Source organism: Chiloscyllium plagiosum, chromosome 31, assembly GCF_004010195.1.
Source record: "Chiloscyllium plagiosum isolate BGI_BamShark_2017 chromosome 31, ASM401019v2, whole genome shotgun sequence".
Lineage (NCBI taxonomy): Eukaryota > Metazoa > Chordata > Chondrichthyes > Orectolobiformes > Hemiscylliidae > Chiloscyllium > Chiloscyllium plagiosum.
The window spans coordinates 1,178,141-1,201,786 of record NC_057740.1 but is presented as its reverse complement, the minus strand read 5'-3'; the positions used below and the strand labels follow the sequence as shown (position 1 = coordinate 1,201,786).

The following is a 23,646-nucleotide window of genomic DNA, read 5'->3' as shown; positions in this document are numbered from 1 at the left end:
CAGGTGCAGGTAAACTGTCCCCTGGTGACTGTATAGTGCTGATATGTGCACTGTGTCTGGATGCATGAATCATTTTTGGGAACCAGGGCATAAATGCATTCCCAACCCTGCCCTGTGAAACAGAGTGGGTAATTACTGGCTTTTAAATTGGTCTTTCCTTCCCTAGGCTGGGGGACCTGGCCCCATGGGCTGGTGGTCCTGTCCAGCTGTACACATCTACTTTGGAGTCCCCATTTGTGTTTCCCTATCTGCCCCTTACACGGCGCTGCTGAGGTGTCTACTGTACACAGGTCGTGAGGGGCCCACACCGGGTGGCCACAAATAGCGATTCTACTGATCGTGCTAGTTGGTAGCAGACAGTTCAGTTTCCATATAGACTTAGATGGGTTTTATAGAAGAGATTATCTTCAAATCCTGACATGATCCCGACAGTCGCGACACTTAGACACAGTTAAATACAGACATGTATATGCATTTTGCAGTTAAACTAAAATTATCAGTCAAATTCTTTGTTTTCGTCAGGAAGTGCAGTTGTGCTTCTGTGTGGTTTGTCCTGCCGTGTTTTTGGTACTCCCCTTGGGATGACATTCTCGTCTGCCGCTCCTGTCTGCGCTTGAAGAATGGTCAATGACATTAGTTTGGTCACAGGAGTCTTTAAACGGTTTTAGTTGAGTCGAGTGCTTCCGTGTGCCTTTCCCTATACTATCTATGCAGGCCCAGGTGTCCCCACTTATTCCCACGTCATATGGCCCATTCCATTTTGGGACAAAGCTTGGTTTGTCAGGCAGTGCTCGCATCATGACGCGGCTTCCTGCTGCTGGGATCTCAGGGAAGATTTCAAGTTCTCCTGCATTGACCTTTTTGTCCTGCCTATCAATTACAGATTTCTACATGCCTTTCAATTGGGCATTTAATTCTATCGCATACCGCTGAATTTTGTCCTTTAGTGGACCCACATAGGTGCCACCTGTGATTATTGTCTCCAACAATTACATTACTCGCCCGGTCATTAATTCATATGGTGTTAGCCGGGTTGCCAGATTTGTGGTGGCTCTTAATTTCATTAGTATGGCTGGCCATACTTCAGCCCATGTTCTGCCTTAGGTGTGCATAGCCTTGGCTAAAGTAACTTTTGAGCATTCTATACATTCTCTCTGCCACCCCTGAGCTCTGGTGTGAGAGGGAATGTGAAGTTTTTGTCTAGTGCCGAGTAACTGGTAGACAGTCTTCATGACCTTGCCTGCAAAATGTGTCCCTTTGTCGGAGTTGATCAGGAGGGATACCCCTCACCTTGGAATCACCTCCTCTGCTAATATTCTGGCAACAGTGGTCGCAGTGCAGCTTTATGTTGTGCACAAACCATGCATCTGTGACAGTACTTGGCCACATTCCCTTTCCTTCCACCACCACTCTCTCCCGAGGCTTGCTATCATGGCCTCTCTACCTGTATGGGAGAGCCGGTAGTGCAGTTCAAGCAATGTGTTCTGTATACACACTGGTGCTACCACCTTGTCTGCTCGCCTCCAGACACCATCCTCCCCTTTGAATGTCCCCTGGAGTTCTCATTTCTCTCCCTCTTCCTGCATGTTGTCCTCCTGTAGCTGCTGAATTTGGATAGCATCTTTTGATAATTCAATCGTGACTATGGCAGCATCATCAATGGCTTCTTGTCCTCGGGTTTTCTGAGCTGCTGCCTGGTTTCCTTTGAAGTTTAGACAACTTGGACTTACTTTTGCTGGCTCGTTTTGATGGGCTTGTATTTTTATTACTGCAGTCTCTTTTGGCTGTTCACTGACACGCAATTGTGCCTGAATTCTTAGTTGGTGTCTGATAGGGGATCTCCCCACGATGGTGAACCCTCTTCTACCCAATGCCACTATGTAGTCATGGGACTACACCGAAGGCATATTGACTGTCTGTATGTGTGGCAGACTGACTTCCATCAATCCTTCTGGACATAACTGTTTCTAACTTATCATTTATCATAGCGCATCCTATTCGGGGCGACCCTCCTACGTATTTTCGTGACCCATCCACGAAGAGGGTCTCCTTGGCTGGTATCCTTTATCCTCCCCCATCTTCATCCCCATCTATATCCCCACAGTTGTGCGGTTCCTCTGTGACTAGAATTCCCTCAACTGGGTTTTTTCTGATATCCCTATTACCACAGACTGACTTGGGGATAAAAGAACTGCCCCCCACTTTGCCCTTCTCATATTGGAGATGCCTCTCAGTTTCCCTGTGTTTAGCGTCTCTACTAGGGTGTGTTTAGTGTGGAGGATACAATTCCCTGTCATTACTATGGGCTCGCTAACCCTAATGGTCCAAGCAGCACAGTCTAAGGCTGCTATGCACCTGAGCAACCCCGGTGACTACTGACCCTTCTGTAGTTGAGTAGTACACTACGTGCCTTCTCCTGCTACTGTGGTCGTGGGTGACCACTGCAGAGTAAAATCCTCCCTTGTTATTCCAGTGGATGTGTGAAAATCCTTGCTGGGATCTGGCAGCCCTAGCCTGATATGAGACGAGTTTTAAGCTGACTGTATGCCTCCTCCTGTTCCTGCCCCCAGGTTACAGTTTCCAAGGCAGGCTTGCTTCCTTTAATTAGTCTCTGGATCGGTTCAGACAATTTTGCGAATTCCGGTATAAAGCTCCGACTGTAGTTGAATAGCCCCATAATCTTTCTGACCCCCCTGACAGTGGCAGGTCGTGGCATCTGTTGGATTGCCTTCTTGCGGGTCATTGGGCATTCCTTTGAGTCCCTGGAATATAAGTTGTCCCAGGTATAAGACTTGTGTTTTGCCATTTGTCCCATTGTGGGACTAACTTTTAACCCTGTGGTTGCCAATTCCTGTAATACTAGCCCTAAAGCTTCCTGGTGTCCTGACTTGGACTCTGAGGCAATTAGGATATCATCTACATACTGGAGGGCAGTGCTACCCTCTGGTAGATCTATTATCTTCAAAATGTCGCTCATCACCCTATGAAAAGTAGCGGGGTTGTTGTGGAACCCTTGTGGCAGGTGAGTCCACGTATACTGTCTGTCCCTTACTGTAAAAGCAAATTTGTCGTGGGACTCAGGGTGTAACGGGGATAGAACAGAAACCATTGGCTATGTCCAAAACAGTAACAATCTTGTGCTCGGGGGCCAAGCCGTTTAAAGTGGTGGAGGGGTCTGCTACAATAGGGTGCAATTTGGTGAATGCACTCAGTCTTTTTCCCAGGGTTGGGGAATCAAGAACTAGAGGGCATCAGTTTAAGGTTAGAGGGGAAAGGATAAAAGAGAATCTGAGGGGCAACCTTTTTACACAGAGGGTGGGTACGCATATGGAATGAGCTGCCAACGGAAGTGGTTGAACATAGAACAGTACAGAACAGCTCAGTACAGGCCCTTTGGCTCTCGATGTTATGCCGCCCTTCTCTCTCACCAGGCTACATACCCTTCATTATACTAACTTCCATGTACCTATTCCATGAGTCACCTGAATGTCCCTAATGTATCTGACTCTACCACCACTACTAACAATGCATTCCATGCACCCACCACTCTGTGGAAAAAACCTACCTCTGATATCTCCGCTAAATCTTTCTCCAATTAAAATTACACTCCCTGTGATAGACATTTTGCCATCGGAAAAAGTATCTGGCTATCCACTCCATTTATGCGCCTCAACATCTTATACTCCTCCATCAAGTCACTTCTCAACCTTCTTTGCTTCAATGAGAAAACCCTTTTCTATGTTGAACTCCATCTGCCGCTTCTCAGCCTAGTTCTGCACCCTGTTCAATGTCTGTTGCAACCTCCAACAGCCCTCCACGCCATCCACAACTCCACCAACCTTCATGTCATTGGCAAACTTACTAACCTCCTTTCCACTTCCTCACCCTTCCTTCATAAGACATGACCTCTGGTCCAAGCAGAATCCTGGTAAATCTCCTCTGCACCCTCTCTAAAGCTTCCACATTTTTCCTAAAATGAGGCGACTAGAACAGAACACAATATTCCAAGTGTGGTCTAACCAGGACTTTATAGAGCTGCAGCTTATCGCAGCTCTTAAACTCAAACCCCCTGCTAATGAAACCCAACACCCTATCAACTTGCGTGGCAACTTTGAGGGATCTATGGACGTGGACCCCAAGATACCTCTGTTCTTTCACACTGCCAAGAATCCTGCCTGGAACCCTGTATTCGCATTCAAATCTAGCTTTCCAAAGTGAATAACTTCACCCTTTTCTAGGCTGAACTCCATCTGCCGCTTCTCAGCCTAGTTCTGCACCCTGTCAATGTCTGTTGCAACCTACAACAGCCCTCCACGCCATCCACAACTCCACCAACCTTCATGTCATTGGCAAACTTACTAACCTCCTTTCCACTTCCTCATCCAAGTTATTTATAAAAATCACAAAGAGCAGAAGTCCCAGAACACTGCTGGTCCCTATGGAACACTCGGTCACTGAACTCCAGGCTGAATACTTTCCGTCTGATGGTTCTCAGGAAAATGCACGACAGAAATGTGGAGGTTGTTGAGGAAGTAACTGCTGATTGTGGTGGATAGGTTTCTCCCATTGAGGCAAGGAAGGAATAGCAGGTTGAAGGAACCATGGGTGGCAAGGGATGTGGAACATCTAGTCAAGAGCAAGAAGGAAGCTTTCTTAAGGTTGAGGAGGCAAGGATCAGGCAGGGCTGTAGAGGGTTACAAGGTAGCCAGGACAGAACTGAACAAGCCCCAGCTTGTACGAGGGGGCATAACTACAAATTGAGGGGTGATAGATTTAAGACAGATGTCAGAGACAGGTTCTTTACTCAGAGAGTGATAAGGGCATTGAATGCCCTACCTGCCAATATAATCAACTCAGCCACATTAGGGAGATTTAAACAATCCTAGGATAAGCACATGGATGATGATGGGATAGTGTAGGGGGACGAGCTGAGAATAGTTCACAGGTCGGCGCAACATCGAGGGCCGAAGGGCCTGTTCTGCGCTGTATTGTTCTATGTTCTATGAATGGATTTATGAGAGCAAGAAGGGGGCATGGAAAAGCCTTGGTGGGTAGGATTAAGGAAAACCCCAAGGCATTCTCCACTTACACGAGGAGCAAGAAATTGACCTGAGTGAGAGTAGGGCAGATCAGGAATAGTGGAGGGAACGTATGCCTGGAGTCAGAGGAAGTAAAAGAGGTCCTTAATGAATACTTTGTTTCTGTACTGAGAAGAATCTTGACATTTTTGAGGACAGCATGAAACAGATTGTTTTGCTAGAACAGGATGACGTTGGGAAGGAGGACGTGCTAAAAATTTTGAAAAACGTAAGGATAGATAAATCCATTGGATCAAACAGGATACACCCAGGTACTACAGGAAGTGAGGGAAGAGATTGTGCCTTTGGCAATGATATTTGCGTTCTTACTGTCCACTGGAGTAGTGCCAGATGATTGATCAAGAAAGGGAATAGGGATAACGCTGGGAATTACAGACCAGTCTTACGTCTGTGAGGGGCAAAGTATTGGAGTAGATTCTGAGAGATAGGATTTATGATTAGATTAGATTAGATTACTTACAGTGTGGAAACAGGCCCTTCGGCCCAACAAGTCCACACCGACCCGCCGAAGCGCAACCCACCCATACCCCTACAGGTACCCCTTACCTAACACTACGGGCAATTTAGCATGGCCAATTCACCTGACCTGCACATCTTTGGACTGTGGGAGGAAACCGGAGCACCCGGAGGAAACCCATGCAGACATGGGGAGAACGTGCAAACTCCACACAGTCAGTCGCCTGAGGCGGGAATTGAACCCGGGTCTCTGGCGCTGTGAGGCAGCAGTGCTAACAACTATGCCACCGTACTTGAAAAACCATAGTTTGGTTAGAGAGGGGCAGGTCATGCCTCTCAAACCTTAACAAATTCTTTGAGGATGTGACAAAACACATTGATGAAGGTAGAGCAATTGATGTGGTGTACATTCTTTTGAGCAAGATGTTTGATAAGGTTCCCCATGGTAGGCTTATTCTGAAAGTAAGGAGGCATGGCATACTGGGAAATTTGGCATTCTGGATGCAGGATTGGCTGGCCCCATTCTCCCTCCCCCAATTAAAAACTTTCCCATACCATCTGCTCCTATCCCTTTCCATGAGTATAATACAGATCATGGAGTTGGGATCACTATCGCTGAAATGCTCTCCAAGAGATCTGACACCTGGCATAGTTCGTTGACAAGTACCAAGTCCAATATGGAGAAAGTGAGGACTGCACATGCTTGAGAAAGGCTTATGAAGGGCTTCTGTCCAAAACGTTGATTCTCTTGCTCCTCGGGTGTTGCCTGACCTGCTGTGCTTTTCAAGCACCACACTCTCGACACCAAGTCCAATATGGCCTCCCCTCTAATCAACCTATCCAAATACTGCGTCAGGAACCCTTTCTGGACACATCTGACAAAAACTGCTCCATCCGAAGTAAGTCGGTTTGAATCAATATTAGGTAAGTTAAAGTCACCCATGATAAAAACCCTGTTACTTCTACAGGTTTCCAAAATCTGCCTCCCAATCTGCTCCTCTGTGTCTCTGTTGCTAATGGGAGGCCTGTGGAAAACTCCCAATAAAGTGACTGCTCCTTTCCTGTTTCTGACTTCCATATGGACAATATAGACCAACTCTCCTCAACGATCTCCCTTTCTGCAGTTGTGCTCTTATCCCTGATTAACAATGCCACTCCTCCATCTCCTTTACTTTCCACGAAGTTCCTTTTGAACATCTAAACCCTGGAACGTCCAACAACCATTCCTGCTCCTGTGATATCCAAGTCTCTGTATGGCCATAACATCATAATTCTATAGTTGAGGCGGGTACATTAACAACATTTAAAAAGCATTTGGACAAATACATGGATAGGAAAGGTTTAGGATATGGGCCAAGTGCAGGGAAATGGGGTTAACGTGGATAAATATTTTGGTCAGCATAGACCAGTTTGGGCCGAAGGGTCTGTCTCCATGCTGTAGGACTCCATGACTCTATGATGTGCTGCAGACCCAGTCTAGCAGCTATGACCTTTAGAGCATGGCCACCTTGATCAGTGGTGGTGCTGCTGGGCCACTCTTGATGGTGACCATTTGAAGTCCCCCATCCAGTATACATTCTGTGCCCTTGCCACCCTCGGTGCTTTCTCCAGTTGGTGTTTACAACCGTGGAGTACTGATTCAGCAGCTGAATGGGGTGTGCCATATGTGATAAGCAGTGGAAAGCTTCCTCACCCATGCTTGACCTGGTGTCATGAGACTTTGTGAGTCTGAATCAATGGTGTGAACTCATAGGCAACTGCCTCCTGAGTGTATACCACTATGGGACAGGACATTCTCAAGGATAGTGATAGTTCTGTCTGGGACATCGTGTGGGTTATGATTGCTTGACTAGTCTATGAGATAAGCTCTCCCAATTTTGACACGAGCCCTCAGATGTTAGTAAGGAGGACTTTGCATACTCAATGGGGCTGTGTTTGCTACTGCTGTTTCTGGTGCATTAATACCAGGTGGTCTGTCTGGTTTTATTTCTTTTTACATTTCTAGTGTTAATATGACTCAATGCTTGTAAAGCCACTTCAGAGGGCAGTTTGGAGTCACATTTGGTCAGGGTCACAGTTTCCTTACCTGAAGAACATCAGAGAATCAGTTGAGTTTTTTATTACAATTGATGATGCATTCATGGACGTCATTAGATTTTTAATTCCAACTTTTTTAGGTAAAGTGTTATCCAGACTGCTCCTCGATCACCTTGTCCATTCAGATCTTCATTGACCTACTGTATTCATCTCAAGACCCCAATCCAGCTCCCTCTATCCTGATGTGGAGGTGCCAGTATTGGACTGGGATGGACAATATCAGAAGTCACATGACACCCGGTTATAGTCCAACAGGCTGATTTGAAATCACAGAAGCTTTCAAAGCGCAGCCCCTTCATCAGGTGTGGTGAGAGAGCAGGGCACACATACAGAGTATATAGGCAGAGAGATCAAAAGATCATATAACTGGTATGAGTGGAGTGTCAGATAATATATCTCTGCAGGTGACCAAGAATGTTAACACAGTGCATAAAGTGTTTCTAAAGTCAATTGGTCCTGATGAAGGGCTTTTGTCCGAAACGTCAATTTTATTGCTCCTCGGGTGCTGCCTGAACTGCTGTGCTCTTCCAGCACCACTAATCCAGAATGTCCTGTCATGACAACCAGGCAGAGCAATAGGAATATACAAAAGGTGATATCCCAAGTCTGACACTAAATTATAGGTGTGAAGCTTTGTTCAGAATCTGTCTCAGTTTTAGCCTGGAATCAGGCTTGTTTTATTCTGAAAGCTGGAATTTATGAGATGCCACATTGACTAAAAATTGTGTTTTTCTTGAACAAAATAGAATGTACCTGCAAATAAACAAACACCTTGGATGAAATGATTCACCCCATAGATTTTGTGTGTATTTGGATGGAGGGCATATGTGTGTGTGAGTGCACTTGAGAGAGTGCGAGAGCATGTGTGTGCTAGAGAGAGTGTGTGCGCACGAGTATGTTTATGCGAGTGTGTCTGCGTGCACGTGTGTGTGTCAAAGTGTGCAATAATTAATTTAAAACTGGACAAACTATTTAAGGTAAAGAGATCATAACAATTTATCACAGTGATGCTGTCAAAACAGTACAGTAAGGAAGATTGTATAGATACAGAACAGTGTGGCGGTGTCACCTGTCGCACAACACAAACCCAAGATCACTGTTGAGGCCATCTTCATGGGTACGAAACCTGGCTATCCGTCTCTACTCGGCGATTCTACCTTGTTGCGATCTAGAAGTCCACCTTGGAGGATGCTTAGCTCTTTTACCAAATGAAGAAATGGGCCCCTCCAAAAAGGCCTCTTGGTTCAAGATTGGTCAAAAGAATCACTAGGAGTACGATCTGTTTAAAGCAAGGTTACCACTTTAATAAAATAAGGCAGCCTGATGCAAATCTGTCCAGCAACACAGAGGTTAAAGCTTCTGTGCTCCGTGGCGAAATTGTGCAATTGCATTCAAAAATTACACATTATTTGTATTGTTTTTGCCTTAATGACAAGAAAAGATCAATCAAATGTAATAAGATGACATGATTAAAATGAAGGTATGGACCCCTCCAGAGGGGCTCCTTGGTTCGAGAACGGTCAAAAGAATCACTAGAGTGCGATCTGTTTAAAAGAAGGTTACCGGTTTAATAAATTAAGGCAGGCCTGGCGCAGATTTGTCCGGCAACAAAGAGGTTAAAAGCTTTGTGTTCTGTTTTGGACTATGACCTGGTGTCATGTGACTTCTCAAGTTGTCCCTCTACCCCTGTTCACTTTCTTTTAGTAGAATCTCCAGAGCCCAATTTTTGGCTATCTCCCTGGCTGTACATCTTTATCTCCTTTTATCTTGTACTTTCTGCCTTCCTCCCTGAAGTGTTTAAAGGATTCTCTAAGTCAGAGTCACAAAATAAATGTTGTTCTGCTCTAACGCAGTCAAGAAATGAACCTAGCAGCTTTAACACAGTTAGCAAAACAGAGAATGCAAGCAGCTGGACAAATTGTGCAGTTGGAACTGTGTGCTGTTTGCTTTAGACAATAGTTTGTTTTCTTTCTGCAAAGTGTTTGAGTTGTGAAAATAATGTTTTGATGGACTGAATTGTTCCATAATGGCAAAGGAACAGATCAGCAAGGTCTTGTTGTGCAGTTACTGTCGTGCGTGGGTTGCAGATGAGTGTCTATGGTAGCTTAGAGAATTGAGTGCGGAATGGGGGAAGCAGTGATAAGAAGGAATATGTGTGCTGAAGCTGGTGTGTGGTAAGAAGGAATGCAAGAGGTGGAAATGCAATGAAAAACAAATGGAATGAATTTTAAAAAAGTACTGAGGGACAGACTGAGAGTCAAACTTTGAAGCAAAGTGAAAAATGAAATTTTACATCTTGTAAATCTTGTATCTTTCTGTTGATTTTATTGGCTTGTGGAGGTTATCTGTGCTGTTTTCTTCAGTAATTAGCTGTGATCTCATTTGTAATTATTATAAAAATCCCAAGAAGTTCTTAGCAAATGAGAGGTCACAGTTTTTGTGTTATGCACTGTTTAGACAGCCCAGCTGTTAACTTGCATTGTTTACAAATGTGCAGTAATGCAAACTTGCCACTTGGGGACAGCACAGCTTCACCTATTTGCCTAGCATTAGCACTTATGTAGTGTTATGTGATATTACTTTCAAACTTTAACATGTGGTAAAGGCGGGTAATATGGCAGTATACGACTAATGCTTTACATTGCATTGGTATCTGTCCACCAATACTATAAATGATATCACTCACTTTCTGCATCTTTAAGGATTGTAAGATTAGTTGCAGTTTCCTGCTACCTGCTACCAAACACAGTGCATTTATGTCCTTCTGAACTGTCTTTGTATCTACTCTTTCAGCCATGACTCTTGGAGTCACAAGGTTCTGGGTTCAGTTTCCATCCTCGGCTCGAGCGCATTAGTCAAGGTTGAGACCCAAGTGCCACACTGAGGGAGTGCTGGACAGTTGGAAGTGCCACGCCATTATTTCAAATTAGTGTAGGGCAGTTATACTTGTTTTCTGGACAATACTTATCTCTCTGTAGAAATCAAACAGATTATCTGGTCATGATCACATTGTTTGTGAGAGTTTGCTGTGTGAAAGTTTGCAGCTCCAGTCTTTGCACTACAACAGTGACTGCATTTCAAAAGTACTTCATTGACTGTAAACAATTTGAAAAAGCATGTGGTCATAAAAAGTGCTATAATATATAAATAGCAGTCTTTGTTTCTAATTTAAATATTGTATTTATATTGAGCACCTTATGTTAAGTTACTAATGTGATCCCTTATTCTCTCATATCTCTAGGCAAGAAGTAAACTGTCCCAATTACAAGACTCACAGCAGGAAGTTAGTAAAAACATTGACCAGTACAGCAATACATTGAACGGCTCATTAACTGATCATGGTGGGAGCATGACTAACCTGGCAGACATGAGTGATGGCCTCGCAGAGAGAGACAGCGGCTTTGCAACAATGGTGGGTAGGGAGACACACAGTAGAGTTATTTCATCGGCTTTATTTTGTCCTTTACTCTCCTCTTCTTTATCACCCTCTCACCGCTGAAAGAAAATTCTTACAAAGGAACAGTCCAGCAAAAGCAGATCGTTGCTTGCTCTTTGGCCAAAAGAACTCCAATATATATATTTGAAATGATTCTATCTGCTTGCATTGAACACTATTTCTATTTCAGCAAGCAATATTCTACCGACCTTTTCTTGTTGTTATTTCCAAAGCAGTAGTCACAGCATCCCTACAGTGTGGAAAGAGGCCATTTAGCCCATCAAATCTGCATTGATCAATCATAATTTAACAACATTAATAGAGACCATGAGGCTCATCATATCTATGAGGCTTGTCTGAAAGGGAGATTTATTTGGATTATTTTTCACATATTTAGCCCTTGAAAGCTACTAGCCAATCTTTAACTGGACCATCACCTGAAGCTTTAACTGTGTGTGTGTAAGGTAAGAAGATGAGAGATATATGGACCCACATGCGCTGTAAGACTTTTAATCAATTACAGAATACTATTATATAAATATTTATGTCTGTCATAGTCATACATTCTGTCCTAATGTTGTTTATGGTCAAGTAAGTAAAACCTAAGGCACATAAAGTCAGCTTGTTGCACAAGGACTGTTGTGACCTAGCAGTGTTACACTGAGGTATTAATACTCCTGGCAGGATATCTTTCACAGTGTGACAAATTAATGCAATCTGTTTTCATCATAAATATTGACAAAGTAATAACATAAATCTCACGGAATCATGAAATCAGACTGTAAGGTTTTGCAAATGGGAAGTTGTGTCCAGCCGTAAAAATTTTAATAAGGTGGATACCTTATTGGTTTTGCTTCTCTGCTGTTTCTCATAGGGCATTCTATTCCAAACAATGCTTTGATATTTTCATAAAAGACATTCCTCCCAACCCTTCCCTTTGAGTTTTTGTGCTAATGTTAAATATATGCTTTTTGTTGCAGACTCATTGACCAGTAGAAATAGATTTCCTTGATTTACCTCATCAAAACTTCAGAATTCGAGTTCCTCTTCGTGATCTTCTCTCTCTTTTAGAGAAGAAAATCCCAGTTTCTTTAGTCTCTCCTGTAAAGTTAAGCTTCTCATCTCTGGGACCAGCATGCGAAATCTCCACTGCACTCTATTTCCATGGCCTCGACAAGCTTTCTGAAGTAAGGTGCCCATATCTAGACACTATTCTAACCAAAGCCTAATCTGAAACCTTTTATAGCTTTGTTCCTGTTTGCCTTTATACTTTACATCTCTTGTGTCTAAAATCTAAACTGTACCACCTCACATTTCTCCACTTTAATTTTCATCTGACATCCATGTGTTCACCCCTCTCTGCTCCTGTGCCCCATTTACTCCTGCAGTCATTTGGGATCATTTTGACAAATAACCATGTTAGTTATTTTCTGTGTAATGTACAAATGTTTGTAATTTGCCCCACCACCCTGACCGAAAGGATCGTACTGTTATACCCCTTCAGTTGATTAGAATTGATAGACTTAATCCTAACCAAGAGACAACAGCATGCTTGGGAAAGGTGAGTAAAAGCAAGGAAGATGCTGTTTGAAGAGAGCAGTGTCAAGCAAGGAAATGTGTGAAGACTTTATGGACGACTGAATTGCCTGAACCATTCAATTTGGACAAAAACATGTTGTTTTGCAATTTGATAAAATCAAATATAGAGAATGCAAGTGTGTTTATATGATGATTATCAGCGAGCTTCTGCACTGGAAATAGATTGAAGTTTATTTTGTATTCAGGATGATCCCTTCAGAGGCAAAGCATCACCGTTCAATAATAATGTTCAAGAACTGCACACAGACCCATTTCAGTCAGAAGATCCTTTCAAGACAGATCCATTCAAAGGAGCTGATCCATTCAAAGATAGTGAGTAGATTGTAATTTTTGAAAGAGAAAAGATGGGGTAGTATATTTCCGAACCATCAGTGTGCATTAATGAATCAATTTAACCAAGTTTTATTTGTATTCTTTGTGTTTCTTGAGCAGGTGATCCATTCCAAAATGACCCTTTTGCCCAACAACAGGCAGCTGCTGCAACAGGTATGATAGTTAGAATTCAGCTTCTGTTTCCTCAGTACCTGACATACAGCCATTCCCCAGCCTCCTGTTGTGCTCTTTCATTGCAGTGCACATTTGAAGTTACCTTTCTGACTTCTAATGTGGCTCAAGCTCCCTTTTCTGTTCCATCCCCAACATACTTTCCCATCATGTTCTAGAAATATTGGAATTAGCACCAGCTTGATTAGTTTTTTTTCTGAATCTCTCAACTGGAAGCCTCTCATGGAAAAATGTGAAGTTATGCACTTCGTCAGGAAGAATGCAGGAGTTAAATATTATTTAAAATAGATAAAGACTGCAGAAAGCTATTGAACAGAGGGATTTGATAGTCTTGTGCATAAACGTTAAAATGTTAGTATCCAAGTTCAGCAGGGAATAGGGAAGACAAACGGAATGTTAACCTTTATTTCAAAGGGAGTGGAATATAGGGAAGTCTTGCTAAAACTTTACAAGGCACTAGTTAAGCCACAGCTGGAATGGTATGAATAGTTTTAGGCCTCTTATCCAAGGAAAGATCCTCCGGCACTGGAGGCAGTACAGAGAAGGTTCGTTGGGCTGATTTTGTTGATAGTGGGGGGACTGATTTATGAGATGAGGTTAGGTAGTTACAGCCTGTACTCAGCAGAGTTCAGAAGAATGAGAAGCAACCTTATTGAAACATGTAGAATTCTTATATTTTTAGGGGACTTATGAATATAATGAGATAAGAATATAAGAAGCAGCAGCAAGAGTAGGTCATTTGGCCATTCGAGCCTGATCTACCATTCATTAAGAGCATGGCTATCTTTTCGTAGCCTCAGATCAACTTCACCCTCTCACCATGAACCTTTCATTCCTTTTCTGTGCAAAAAGTTATCTATCTTAGCTTTAAAAACATTTAGTTGAGGATAAATGCAGAATGATTGTTTCCTTTTACTGGAAGGTCTAGGACCAGAGGTTAAAAATCACATAACAACAGGTCATAGTCCAACAGGTTTATTTAGAAGCACTAGCTTTCGGAGTGCTGCTCCTTCATCAGGTGGTTGTGGAATATAAACTCGTATGACACAGAATTTATAGCAAAGGTTTACAGTGTAATGTAACTGAAATTTTATATTTAAAAAGATCTGGATTGTTTGTTAAGTCTCTCATCTTTTAGAATGAACATGTTGGTTTCAGTTCTTTCATATGTAAATCGTGGAACATTTAAAAATTACATTCTCAAGTGAACTTTAATAATTTGTGTCATGTCGGCCCTGATGATGCATTTAAGGTGTGAGGTGCCCCGTGTGACACTGTCTGTGCCACAACGGTCAGACTGATTCTAATCTAAAAAATGGATTTACAGAATCTTACATGGATTTATGCAGTTTTTGAGCAAAGTAAAATGTAATTCTGCAAGTACAAATTCACCCCACAAACTTATATGTGTATGCGTGCATGTGGGTGTGGGGGATGGTGGGAGTTAAGAGTGTCTGTATGCCCACCCATATGCACGCATACACGTATAAGTTTGTGGGTTAATTTGTACTTGCAGAATTACATTTTACTTTGCTCAAAAACTGCATGATCCATGTAAGATTCTGTAAATCCATTTTTTAGATTAGAATCAGTCTGACCGTTGTGGCACAGACAGTGTCACACAGGGCACCTCACACCTTAAATTCGTCATCAGGGCCGACATGACACCAATTGTTAAAGTTCACTTGAGAATGTAATTTTTAAATGTTCCGCGATTTACATATGAAAGAATTGAAACCAACATGTTCATTCTAAAAGATGAGAGACTTAACAAACAATCCAGGTGTTTTTCAATATATAATTTCAGTTACATCACACTGTATACTTTTGCTATAAATTTTATGTCTTATGACCTTATACTCCTCAACCACCTGATGAAGGAGCAGCACTCTGAAAGCTAGTGCTTCTAAATAAATCTGTTGGACTATAACCTGGTGTTACGTGATTTTGAACTTTGTACACCCCACTCCAACACTGGCACCTCCAACTCATGGGACCAGAGGGCACCTTCTCAGATTAAGGTGTTGTCCTTTTAAGCTAGAGATGAAAAGAATTTCTTCACTGTGGGTCGTGAATCTGTGGAATTCTTTAGTACAGAGAGCTAAAGATGTTGGGTTGTTAAGTGTGTTCAAGACTGAGAACGACAGGTTTTTAATCGGTATGGGAATCAAAGGTTATGGGGTAAAGGAAAGAAAGTGAAATTGAGGATTTTCAGATCAGCCGTGATCTCATGAAATAGCGAAGCTGCCTGAATGGGCTGAATGACCTATTTTAGCTGCTACATCATCTTGCCTTAAGGATCTACCCATCTATTGTATTGAGAAATCAGATACCACTAAATGGCCCCTAGTAAAGCAAGTATGATTGAAGGAATGACGCCTTTAGAATTCAAAATCTTTTAGCCTTTGAATTTGAATTAATTGGTCAACTTTTTTTTGTTTTCCGGAGGTTATTATACATGTCAGTACTTCAGGTACAGTAGCATAACCAAACTAGTTAGTCTAAGTGGGCTTAGTTTGGCCAATAATTCTTATTGTTAAAAAAGAAGCTAAAATGCTGAAAACCTTTGATGTGTCAAATGGACTAAAGACAAATTACTGTTGATGTTGGAAACCTGAAGCAAACACAGAATGCTGAAGAAACTCTGCAGGTCTGACAGCATCTGGAGAGAGAGAATGAGAATTATCATTTTGAGTCCAATCTGAGGGAAAAGTTGTTGGCTCCATTTCTCTCTCTCCAGATGCTGCCAGACCTGCTGAGTTTCTCTAACGTTTTCTGTGTATATGTCAAATGAAATCTGTTTTGAGAAAAACACACTTCCGATCAATGTTATATTAGCCCTGCTCTGAAGATTTTATTGGTTTTCTTTCCAGTGACTAGCTGAATGTTTCCAGATTTCCAGCACCCTCCGTAACCTTTTTCCATTTTAGGCAGAGATTGCTGATGGCCTGCATGTTTCCTCATCATACATTTTCAGCTTTTCATCTTTAGTTTGAAGTCACATCCTGCAGTCATGTGCTCAATCTAGCTCCTTTTGACCTTGGATTTCTGTACAGATCCATTTGGTGCCGATCCATTTAAAGAAAGTGATCCCTTCCATAATGTATCATCTGATGAGTTCTTCAAGAAACCGTCAAAGAGTGATCCTTTCACATCTTCATCCACTGACCCTTTCAGCAGAGAGCCCACCGTGCCACCTAAAGTAAGTGTGATTTCAAAGCGCTAATTTGATTTTAATCAAAGGTGTGGAAGCTCCTTTAATGCAGATACTTTTTTCAGAGATGTGTGTCCATTGGTAGCCTCCCCATATTTGTGTTGCTAAATCTGGTCTTTTTAATTGCTCCTAAGCCTGTGAATCTGTTGCTAGAAAATAAGAATCAGATTTCATCCTCTAGACAAGGAACAAAATTGGCAACATACAAAGATGAAGGGATTATTATTCATCCTCCAAAACCAGTTCTGTCATTCAATTTGATCTTGGCTGATCAGTATCCTAACTCAATATATAACTCAATTACATACAAAACTAAATTCCACTTCCCTTAACGCACTTATCTAAATGAGAATCTATTTATCTTTGAAAGTTTCAACTGACCCCAGTTTCAGCAGCCTTTGGAGGAGATTTCCACTGGCCTACGGATGCAGAAGTCATTACTGTCCTCGGATTTGAATGACCTAGCTCTACCTTTAAAATTGTTGCACGCAGTGCCTGAAAGGAAATAGATCCCTCTACTTGTCCTATTAAATCCTTTAATCATTTTAAACTCTTCAGTTAAATTATCTTTTAAAAAAAGCAAGTCTGTACAGTAAAACAGAAAATCGTGCAGATCCTCAGTAGGTTGGACAGCACATAAAGGAAGAGAAACAGAATTAATGTTTCAAGTCAATGACCTTTCATTAGAACAGGGAAACATTAAGAATGTAATAGGTTTTGTGCAAGTGGTGTTTAGGACAAGGGCAAAGGAAGGCCTCTGACAGGGCAGAAGATGGGAGCTATTAACTGACAAGATATAGTCTTACAGAATGATGATGGAACAGGGAAAGAAACAAAAGATGTGCCAAGAGTAGATATTTTGATGTTTGGAAGCAAAAATGAGTTATAGTTCAGAATGAGAGGAGAATGCATACCAAAGCACTCATCAAAATACTGGAAACATTATTGAGAGAGTTGAGCCTCAGTAGGACTAGAACAAGAAAAGTTCCACATAACTCGCATGTGATTGTCCAAACAACATTTTTTTTATTTGGAGGAAGTAAGATGATTTATAGAAGAAATTGTTTCATGTGTAAATAGTCAGAGGAATAGTCTATGGAAACTGGTTGGACCTCTGTACAAGGAAGAAACGGATATCCTTTATATCACCCTAATGATGGATGGAGGTATAAGGAGATTGGAAGTTCATGGTAAAGAAGTGATGGTTAGGACAAGAAAATTGGAAACTTAGCTATTTTCAAAATTTAATTCTTCTGGTCTGGTTTGGTTGTGGTGAATCTATGCACTCCCGCCCAGGCCAATATATCCATTTGGATTACAGAAGTTGGTTTCTCATAATTACACTGAAACCAGCCTCATTGTAAAAGTGGTTGAAACCTCAACATTTGTTTTGAACCTAAACTGACCTTAAGACTATTCAGCATTTTCACTTCTGCCGAGTGACTCTAATTTTCACTAGGTCCGCCTGCAGTCATTTGGTATATGTTGTCTTTTCTAAAGACCTATTTCGTGAATAGTTATGGATATTTTATTATTTAATCAGAAAGTGAATGTTAGAACTGATGAGATACATTGATTAAAGAGGCTGACAGAAGACTTCAGTAGCACACTCTAATGATATTGAAAGCAATTGTTATAGTTTCCAAGGCTTATGATGCATTAAGCATTCAAACAAGTCCTGACCATTGGGATTCATTGTACAAGTGAGTGAGAGAAGTGCAACAAGACATTATAGTTCTCTAACGCCTATATGTATAAATAACTTAAAATGAACATCTGAATTTCACTCATATGCCCATGGTAATCTTGCAAGGTAACATATATTAGGATTGTATTTATGGTTCTATGTAGTATCTGAAAGTGATACTTAGATAAGATACTTTAGTGCAATACTTACTGGAGAGAGATAATATTTTGGTCAAATTTGGAAATATGTTTAATATTAGTGATATTCTTATCAATTTGCAGAGCAGACTTGAGGGGCCGAATTACCCAGTCCTGCTATTAATAAATTATACTTGTATGTGTGATTGCCTGATTTGAGCTTTGAGTTGAGATATCTGACTGCAGGCTAACTTATTTTACAATTTTTAAAACTTTAAAATTTGGGCTGACAGTTCTGATCCCTGCTGCCCCAAGAAGTCTTCTTTGGGTCATCACCTTCACTTGCCCTCAAAAATAAAATTTATGTTTATAACCCTGTCAAGACCATGGCTCACGTGTCTAATGTAAAAGCTGTACAGTTTTGCCGAATGCTCCCTCAGGTTGCTCTCCAAGCTCTGAACAATTTTAAAATGAAATTAAGATCAAATTCCATCTGGAATCTGGTCGCAGCTCTTTGATTTCTTCTCCTGTTTGACAACCTGAGAAATAACGTTAAAAGTCATGTCTATTATCTTAAGACTGGTTTGGACTTTTGTCAGTAAACTGAAAAACCTCAAATTAAATATTGTGAAATGCTGATGAGGCAGGAGCCCCACCAGTCTGAGGAGCACCTGGTATTACTATGAATATAACTACAACCGAAAGGCACAGATAGAGCACTCCAGAAAATCTAAAATAAAATCAGAAGAAGTTACAAAATCTATCCATCTGCAAATAGCACTTATATCAGTTTCTGTTTCTATAATGTGTCATTGATTATTTACCATACAAGAGTGATTTGTACAAAACTGTTGGATTGTCCTGGGCTGCTACTATAAAATTTGAACATGCATCCTGATAAACTTCTTGTTTGATTTCGTCCTTGATTCTCTGTGCTGTAAACTTAGAAACTTGTTTGACTTAAATCACCACCATTCTTCTTCCCAAGATGGAATCACAGGGTTCAAACAATTCCCCAGTGTTGTATTTCCACCTTTCCCACCTGCTATCAGGACCCAGAAGCAGCTGCCATGGTAATCTCAAGGCCCAGTGCATGTTGGGGGACAGCGTGCACTCCCTGTTAATTTATTCTGCAGCATGTGTGCTACTATTGAGCTGGGTTGACACCCAAAGAGATTTGTCAGTTTTTCAGAGTTGCGACCCTGGAAAATGGGTACGGCATGTTAGTTATGGGTGGCTATCTGAACCAAGTGAGAGTCTATCCTTGCTACATTTCTAACTCTGGCACTTTGCAATGGGAGAGAGTAACTTGCATTTATAATTTGTGTTTAACATGATAAAACATGCAAAATGCTAAGTACATATTAACTATTTAGAGCTGATACTCCATGTTTTGTTCTCCACTCCACTTTTGGGTATTGTGACAAAACGACATTTATTACCTTTCCCTAGATAACCAGTGGAGATTTAGATAGACTATCTTGAATAACTGTAATCCCTGTTGTGCTTGATAACAGGTTCGAAATTCCAGGAGCCAATTCAGTGTAGGCAGTAGTGGTCTGGTGGACATTCCCATAGGCTGGGAGGACAGTCCTGTTTCAATAATGGGACCCAGTACCACATCTCATCAGTAGCAGGCACAGACCAGAGAGTGTCTGAATCAAAGCATACCAGGATTTATTTGGCAATCTCCCCAAGTGGTGGAGGGCCCCTTCCATCTTACTAAATGCCAGTAAATGTGGAAGAGACTGACAACTGGCCACTTGATTAGCTCTATTAAACTTTGGATAGAAGGCCCATTTGTGGCATTAAGTGCTAAAGTCTGAGATGGGCCTACTTTTCTTTGTCATTTTATGCATTTGTCCCACCTCCAGTCTCTCAGCCCTTCCTCAGATTGATGGGTTTGACTAGCCCCAGGATTTTGACTCTGAAGCACTTCATAGATGTTTAGTTTTGGGCTGTAATCTGTGCCAATTATCTTTCTCGACGTCTGTCATTCCATCAGAAATGTCTTTGTCAGTGTCTTCTCTGAAAGCTTAGCTTGACACAAGATGTTTTCATTGAGTGTGTGTACTGTCTTCACCAGATTTGTGTGATGGTCAGTGTGCTACCACAAATCATTGTCAATGCCTGTGACAGCCAATTACTTGTAGGCTAATTATATATGAATTGTTTTTAATTGCCCTAATAACTAGGAATTCACTTGTACCCCAATAAATTGAAGCAGACTAAAACTCTGGTTATTGAGTTAGGTGGTGCATATTTTAGTGAGCATTGCTCTAAATGAGTATGCAAGTATGTAAAGGTTGACTGCAGTTCTGTCCTTAACCACTAGGCTTTCTGGATTATTAACTTTAAATACTACGTACATAAGCAATAACTTGACTTTTATGTAGAAAAAATGTCCAAAAGAGAATTTAGGAGGGGTTTCTTTTTAATAAAATGTGAAAAATGACTTTTTAAGACAATTAGATTAGAGTGGTGCTGGAAAAGCACAGCAGTTCAGGCAGCATCTGAGGAGCAGTGCTGCCTGAACTGCTGTGCTTTTCCAGCACCAATCTAATCTAGACTCTGGTTCCCAGCATCTGCAGTCAGATGCTGTTTTTACATTTTTTACATTTTTAAGACAATTATCCAAGGTCAAAAAGATGAGCTTTCAGCAGGGCCTTACAAGGTGAGATGGTGGGAGACAGAATGAGAGGTTAGAGGAGAAATGCCCGAGTTCCAGCTGACTGGCACCACTGGTAACAAAGGTAACTGGGATGAGGTCTTGCAGGGTTGGAGAAGGTTGCAGAAATAAAGCATGAAGCCGAGGAAAGATCTAAATTTGGTGGGTATTTTAAATGAGATTTCCATGTATCAAAAATCAAGGTGCAGTGGCAGGTGGATTATTGCAGGGGAGGATATGGAGTGCATAGAAGGCACAAAGATCATTTCAAGTTGTACAATTGGGTATTGTGACAAAACAAATGCAAAAATGCAAGTGACAGAGTTATCATGCAAGCTACATACAAATCATGGAAAAAAAAATTTGAATGGTTCAATGAATATATTGCACATGCAAAAATAAATTACAAAAAACAGTGGAATTGTTGAATCTGAAGGTAACAAATTACAGATGGGTGTTTTAATATTTTTGTAATTGGCATCTTTCCACCTGTGAAATAATGAACATATCCATTTGTGATACGATAGTTTCACTTACACTTTTGCTGATGGCTGGAGAGACCAATCTGAAAGATGCAAATTTTGCCACAAATGACATTGTAAATAGTTCAACAGGTTTATTTGAAATTGTAAGCTTTTGGAGCTCCGCTCCTTCCTCAGGCATGGTATGTTAGAAAGGTATAAGACACAATATTTATAAGCAGAGAATTAACAACTTTAAAATGAGCTGCCCTTGTTGAATACTTTTATCAGTTAGGAAGTAGACTCCTGATTAAAATGCAAAATCCAGATTCTTTTCAATTCTTTGTCCTGAGGTAGTTAAAGGTTTTATCAATGTAGAAGAAGTGATATCTCAGGTTAGACAATGCACTTTAGGTGTGAGGTCCCGCTTCAAATCTGTTTCAAGTTGAGATACATTTTTCTTGACAGAAAAGAATCTTGAATGAAATAATACCTCCCAGTGTGCATGTATATGTGTGTGGGCGAGAGAGGGAGTGTGTGCATATTTGTGTGTGTATGTGTGAGCTGGAGAAGGCGCGAGTGTCTATGCGAGAGAGTGAGTGCACGTGCATGAGAATGTCTGTGTGCGTGCGCGCTAGAGAGAGCGAGTGTGAGTGCGTGCCGGAGAGAGTGGGTGTGTGAGCGTGCACTGGAGAGAGCTAGTGTGTGCATATGCGCGCTGGAGAGAACGAGAGTGAGTGCACATGCTAGAGAGCGGGAGAGTATGCTTGCTAGAGAAATAGTGAGCGTGCTAGAAAGCGAGAGTGCGTGAGGGAAAGTGCGTATGCGTGCGCCAGGGAGAGCAAGAGTGTGCCCGTGAGCTAGAGAGAGCGAGAGCATGCACACTCATGCTAGAGAGAGTGAGATTGCGCATGCTAGAAAGAGCGAGAGTGTGCTTGCCACTTGAGGGAGGGAGCGAGCGAGAGTGTGCATGCTAGAGAGAGCAAGAGTTATTGTGGACACTAGAGAGAAGGAGAGTGTGTGTGTTCACTGGAGATAGTGGGAGTGCACGTGTATGCTAGCGTGAGCAAGAGTGTGCATGTGCTAGAGAGAGCAGGAGTGTGTGTGCATGCTAGAGAGAGCAGAAGTGGTCCTGTGCTAGAGAGGTGCGCTAGAGAGAGAGAGAGAGAAAGAAAGTGTACACACGCTGGAGAGAGCGAGAGTGAGCACGCGCTAGAGAGAATGAGTTTGTGTGTGCGCTAGAGAGAGCAAGAGAGCGAGCGTGTGTGTGCTCGCGCAAGAGAGGGCGAGCGTGTGTGTGCGCGCGCTGGAGAGGATGAGAGTGCGTGGATGCGCCATGGAGAGTGAGTGTGTGCATGCATGCTGGAGTGAACGAGAGTGAGAGTGTGCACTCTTGCTAGAGGGATAGTGTGCATGCTAGAAAATGAGACTGTGAGAGTGAGCACTCACTAGAGAGAGCGAGCATGCACACGAGAGAGTGAGTGTGCTCTTGGCACTTGAACGAGCGAGAGAGTGCGCTCGCAATAGAGAGAGTGAGAGTGAGCGCGCTAGAGAGAGAGAATGTGCACACGCTAGAGAGAATGAAGATAGTGATGAAGAGAGCAAGAGTGTAAGAGTGCGTGAGAGGCAGAATGTGGACGCATGTGTGAGAGAGTACGAGAATGCTGTGCAAGAGAATGAGACTGCACATACGAGAGAGCAAGTGTGTGTTGTGTGTGTGAGAGTGGGAGTGTGTGTGCATGTTCATGCGAGGGGGAGAGAGTGTGCATATGAGAGAGTTTGTGTGCGAGACACGGAGTGTGCATGAGAGCATGAGTGCACACACATGCGTGAGTGCACGTGCATAAGAGAACAAGACTGTGTGCGCGCATGCGAGAGAATGTGCATACTTGAGAGAGAGCGCATGTTTGCTTGCATATGAGAGTGGGAGTGTGTGTGTGCACAAGAGAGAGCGTGTGTGCGTGCAAAAGAATAAGTGATCGAGTGCGCATGTGCATGAGCGGGAGTATGGGCATGTGAGCGAGAGTGCATGTATGTATGTGAAAGAGGGAGAGGGTGCATACGTGTGTGAGAGGGTGTATGCTCACACGAGTAAGAGAATGTCTCTGTGAGAGTGCGAGTGTGTACGTGCATGAAAGGAGGGGTGGGTGCGTGCGAGAGGGAGTGCGTATGTGTGCGCGCGCTCGGGGAAGAGTGTGTGTGTGTGCGCGCGCTCGGGGAAGAGTGTGTGTGCGCGCGCACTTGGGGGGGAAGAGTGTGTGCGCGCGCGCACTTGGGGAAGAGTGTGT

General features: G+C 42.3%; 1 protein-coding gene across 14 annotated transcripts in view; it reads left to right on the top strand.

The window, feature by feature from the left end:
• eps15l1a (epidermal growth factor receptor pathway substrate 15-like 1a) overlaps window positions 1–23,646 on the top strand; it is a 390,058-nt gene that overhangs the window by 211,861 nt on the left and 154,551 nt on the right. For 11 of the 14 annotated variants that reach the window (XR_006316095.1, XM_043720770.1, XM_043720772.1 and 8 more), the window contains 4 exons: window positions 10,894–11,064; window positions 12,873–12,999; window positions 13,120–13,173; window positions 16,248–16,393. Coding sequence is in view for 13 of the 14 variants with exons in the window: in XM_043720770.1 (XP_043576705.1) it covers window positions 10,894–11,064; window positions 12,873–12,999; window positions 13,120–13,173; window positions 16,248–16,393 (498 nt within the window). In the remaining variant the exon portion in view is untranslated. The remainder of the gene's footprint in view (window positions 1–10,893; window positions 11,065–12,872; window positions 13,000–13,119; window positions 13,174–16,247; window positions 16,394–23,646) is intronic. The other 3 variants (XM_043720773.1, XM_043720771.1, XM_043720768.1) reach the window with 1 other exon arrangement.